General features: G+C 40.3%; 1 protein-coding gene across 1 annotated transcript; it reads left to right on the forward strand.

Moving 5' to 3' along the window:
• Positions 1-3,560, forward strand: LOC129807950 (Krueppel-like factor 11). Its single transcript, XM_055857570.1, has 2 exons — positions 1-408; positions 1,926-3,560. Exons 1-2 carry the CDS (start codon positions 349-351, stop codon positions 2,991-2,993), a joined length of 1,128 nt encoding a protein of 375 aa, XP_055713545.1. The 5' UTR covers positions 1-348; the 3' UTR covers positions 2,994-3,560.
• The last annotated feature ends 1,546 nt before the right edge of the window (positions 3,561-5,106 follow it).

The raw sequence follows: 5,106 nt of genomic DNA on the forward strand, positions 1-5,106 counted from the left end.
GTCGGGGTCTAAGCGGTGGAGAAACTTCATTCTACAATTTTACTTCAACGTCGACCGTACAGTTAGTCGGACGCAGAAGCATCAGTCTCCTCAGCCAATCTTATTATTGAGCAATTTCCCCCCAAGTTTTGAATTGAGAAAGTGAACAAGTGGAGACTCAATAACTCTTTATTCTTGAGTGAAAATCTCTGTGAATTTTTACCTGAAAGTCCCCCTCCTAAGACAATACCCAGTGATAGCATTGTGAAGTACACAAAGCCAAGTTAATTAATCACGTTTGTGGAATTAATCCCAAGTGACTCATTGGAATTCTTACAAGAAAGTGTTTCACGGATCATTGAACAGAAAATGCCTGATTCTGGATTACTTCTATCACCACCTGGAACTCCGCCACTTGCAGAAGAATCGGTTAGTATCTAATGCTAAACTCCCAAAAAAAAATTGAAGCTTCCCAAAAAATTCTAAGCCCGCGTTCTGGCAAAAATTTCCATGACGATAAACATAGAAGAGAACATAAGTAGAAAAAAACTTTTGGTTTTGGTCAATGTGGAAGAATTGCGAAAAAGAACCTAAAAATACACAAACGTTATCTGTTTTGCCTTAGAAAAAATAACAACCAAAATGAAAAAGAATTTGAGAAATTAAGGATGAGAGTGCGAAAGTTGGCCAAAAATAAAAATAAATACAGATAGGCATTTTTTTCTTGTTTGACCACCAGAAATTCGGCATGAGAAATTGATATTATAAATAAGTTTAAAGGCATAGTAGAAGAAGAGTATGAACCCTTCCTCTTTCTCCCCCTTGGTAGCACACTCAAAATGAGACTCACACTCCTCTCAAAATAAATCCAACATTCCATGTCAATAAATATATGGTGCTATGACAAAATATCTTCCATCTCTATTTAGCTTGTTGGAAATTTGAACACAATCCTTTGCTATTTCACTCATACACATTGGAGTCACACTCTGATCACGCAGCCAACACTCGGCAATCAGCTGGTGTTCACGTGAACACCAAACAGAGCATTGTGTGAACTTTGGACTGGCGGCGAATGACGTTCCCAATACTATCACACCCATTACAGTCATGCATACACACACCCAGATCCATTTCAAACCAAACACAAAACACACGAAGGTCGCCTGATAAGTTCGTAGACTTAAGTATGCTTAACGTCTTCTGTTAATTTGACTTGGTTAGATAAGATGCAATCCAAACTAAGTAAGTTCAATCTCGAAATACGACCAATCTACCAATTACTGGAATTTCGATAAAAGAATTCCAGATCACAATGCCTTTGCTCCGTAATCTGGTCAACCAGACCCCGTGGAACCGTTTCAAATTAGATCCTCAGCAAGCTTCAGAAAACCCATCCGTTCCAACATAGTTAAGTGAACGAACCTCTGAGTCAACCTAGTTCAGGATAGAGTGAAACGTTGCGGAACGACGATGAGTCTAAAGCGCGAGTGAAAGAGAGAAAGCGATGAGAATCCACAATTACGCATGACGTTATTTATTCTCCTTCCCTGTCCCACACATTAGCATGCCAGACCGTGTTAATGTTCGCCCGTCCTTGTTGAGGGACAAAGGAAAATTTTTCCATGACGTCGTCATTGAATCCTCATGCCCAAAAATGAACTACCAACATCCAATACTACATACCACAGTAAAAAAAAACACGCCAGTAATTGATATACAAAGCGACAACCTTCCCAATGTAAATTATCGTTGAGGAAGCTAAGAGGGTAATATTATGGCGAATTGGAAGAGCGCCTCTTTTTTACGAAGTCTCTTCAAAATAGCCAGGGTCAAGCGTGTGATAAACACCAAGGACTATTGGTATTTACGCCGGCTCGCGAAACCACACCTAGGAAGCTCAAGCAATGTAACTCATAATTTTTTTTCTTTCAATCTTGTTACAGAAACACGTTGATGACAGCATTAGGAGATGTCTCAAGAGGAAGCTCGAAAGTGTCCTGCCGAAGGGAATAGTCACACCAAATCCATCCGATACTGAGGATGATTCAGACTTGCCACCTCGGAAAAGACAATATGCCAGAGAGCAATCTTTCACGACGTCCCTTACCCCACCTCCATCTGAGGATGAAGATACCCGTGAATTTCGGCTCACGAAGGACTTCATTTCGAGGATTACAGAGGCCGCCAATGAAATCTACGGACCCGAGACTGCAACACTGCAGCAGCAGCAACAGCGAGCGAGTGTTATAATGCGGGCCAACAGGGATGGGACAGTCAAACCGGAACTACCACCAAGTGAACCCGAGTCCTTTGACACCTTCAATGTGTTCCGCAGTGTAAAGTACAAGATAGGAAGACATAATCAACCTATGGTGACACCTGCCGTTGCCCCACCTGCCCCTGTTGTAGTTCCCCCAAGTGAGGAACCAGTTGAACAAATTCGGAAAAGTACAACACCAATAGAGCCAAGTCCAGTTGCTGCATTACCTGCTCCGGCGTCACCTCAACCCTCTAAACCTGTCCAACTTCCCGCAATTGCACCAAAGCTCCCACCTCAAGGATTCCTAATCACAGCAACCTCATCCAGTGGCAACATCCTTCCTGCTGGACAGTATGTTATCTTCCAAACACTCTCACCCATCGTTCCCGCAAAGACAGTTTCTGCTTCGAGCAGTCCTCCGCCAGAACGGAGACGAATCTTTGAGTGTGAATACCCCAACTGCGGCAAGAACTACTTCAAGTCCAGTCATCTCAAAGCACACAAACGCATTCACACTGGTGAGAGGCCGTTCATCTGCAAATTTGAAGGATGCAACCGTCGTTTTTCCCGATCAGACGAACTTTCAAGGCATAAAAGAACTCACACTGGAGAGAAAAAGTTTGCCTGTCCCGTATGTCAGCGCAGATTTATGCGAAGTGATCATCTGTCAAAACATGTCAAACGTCACTCAAAAGACAAAAAATCTGACAAGATGCAGAATCAGCAGAAATCCGTTAAGGTGATTTCATAAAAAAAAGACTGATCATCTGTCATCTGCAACATTCCTGCGCATCACCTTAAGGACAAAGTGACGTCATGGGAAGATTTTCTTCAGTAATTATCATCTATCATCAGCAAATCATTAACTTCTAATCACTTGATCACTTGATCATCTGCCTAGATATTTAAGAACCAAGGAAAACTCTGTGATTTTCACTAATTTTCAACAAACAAAATACGTCACATTAGACACATTAATTGTGGTAAATAATCAACTGTAGGGGTACTCTTGCAAAACTACTCTTTTTGCATTTCTTTTTCCTTCTGTCATAGATAGTTCTTTTTTGTAATTCTTGTAGTTTTTAAACACTGCATCTCAAGTTAAAACTTATTTATGCAAAATCATTATTTTTCACAAAAAAAAACAGAAATGAAATGTTTATTACGGCAAAAAAATCGAATGGAAAATTTTGTCCAATCATTTTGCGCATTAAGTACAAGTTTGAGAAAACAAAGATGATTTTAAGAAATTGAAGAATAAATTGTTTAAAAAAGAAATCTTATTATAGGACAACAATAAATTATTGAATAACATGAAGAGATATTGTTTTACTGGTCCACTGAAGTACGCAGCCCGGTTTTGATGATTGAGAACAGTGGAGACGAAGAGGCACCAAAGGTTAATAAAGCGTAAATATCATTGGAATGTTGATGTGAGTGCCAAAAAGAAGAAAAGCGATCGAAGGGGAGCTAAAAGACATGAAAGACATGAGCCTGTTAAAAAAAATAGGTCAAATTCACTCAGCACAGCATCTAGCTCAAACTGGATTGGGGCACATTTTGGGGAACTGAGTTGTGATCCGGTCACAGAGGGGACACAGTACTGCAGAAAATGTATGCGCAAAAAGCCAAGTGAAGATCAACAAACATCACAAATACATTGAATTACAAACTAAAATTAGTCTCTGGGTTATCAACATGGCATTTTTGGAACAATAGACGGTCCCATAAGTGCTTGAGCTCTGTGAACTGGGAAGAGCCTTAGAGTTCTTCCCATTTGGTCGAATAATGTCTCATCTTTTAATATTGCCACACACTCACTTTCTATTAATTGGTAAGCCGAGCACGACTTTGCCATGTGATAAGTGCATGAGACATGCGCAAAATAACTGGCAAATACAATTTTTGCCGGTCAAAAAGTCACCAGCGTGATATATCAACGTGCGTCGTTTTTTCCCGCACAACGCCTGATTAATTGCCCATACCCGTACCCTTGCCCCTTGGCGGAATTTCTCCTTGAGACCTTCTTAAAGTCAGGCAAATACAATCAATATTCTGGACACGCAATATTGACCCAAAAGTTCTCAACCAAGAAATATAAAAATAGCTAATCGTTTCGAACGTGGAGCCTTTCAAATTACAACGCAAGGTCTCTAAAGGCCCTACGCAAAAGTCTGAAAAAGAAAATTCCTCAGCTTATGTAAGAGCCCAGAGATACTTCGTCAGAATCTAAATCACCTTGTATAGATTACCGGCTTTACAAAAGAAGCCTACGGTCCACGTCATTGAAAATCCCGCAGGGAAGAGAATGCCGATCACAATTTTCCCATGCAAATTGTTCCAATTTGTAATTAACTGGCAGAAACCGCCCGAGAAATTTGGATTATCTGACGACCCCCACATAAAACAGATCTCTCCCCATTATCATTTTTATTAAACAAAACAATAATTAAATTTCTATGAAGAGCTGAAATGAAGAACATTGTAAGATGATGACGCATTTTGAGGAAAAAAAAATCAAAATAATACAGTGATTTGCGTATTGGAGGGCAATTCTGATTACAAGAGGCAAAAGAACAACAGCAAAAAAAAACACAACAAACCACAACAGTGAAAGTCGTGATTTTGGTTTCGTGGTCTGTTATCAACGACGAAAAAAAAAAGTTCCCCGTAATGCGAATGAGAGTAGTCCCAGAAATAGAGTTGGTGTGGGTCAAAATCATCACCCATTCATGCAGTCACATCGTCACGATCACGCCTTCAAAACGTGAATTTCACACTCGAACCGTGCTCCCATCATTTATTTCAATTGCGTTCACACACCCAATATTGCGATTAGCGATACCCTATTCCCTGTACTTCCC

This window comes from Phlebotomus papatasi, chromosome 3 (genome assembly GCF_024763615.1).
Source record: "Phlebotomus papatasi isolate M1 chromosome 3, Ppap_2.1, whole genome shotgun sequence".
Lineage (NCBI taxonomy): Eukaryota > Metazoa > Arthropoda > Insecta > Diptera > Psychodidae > Phlebotomus > Phlebotomus papatasi.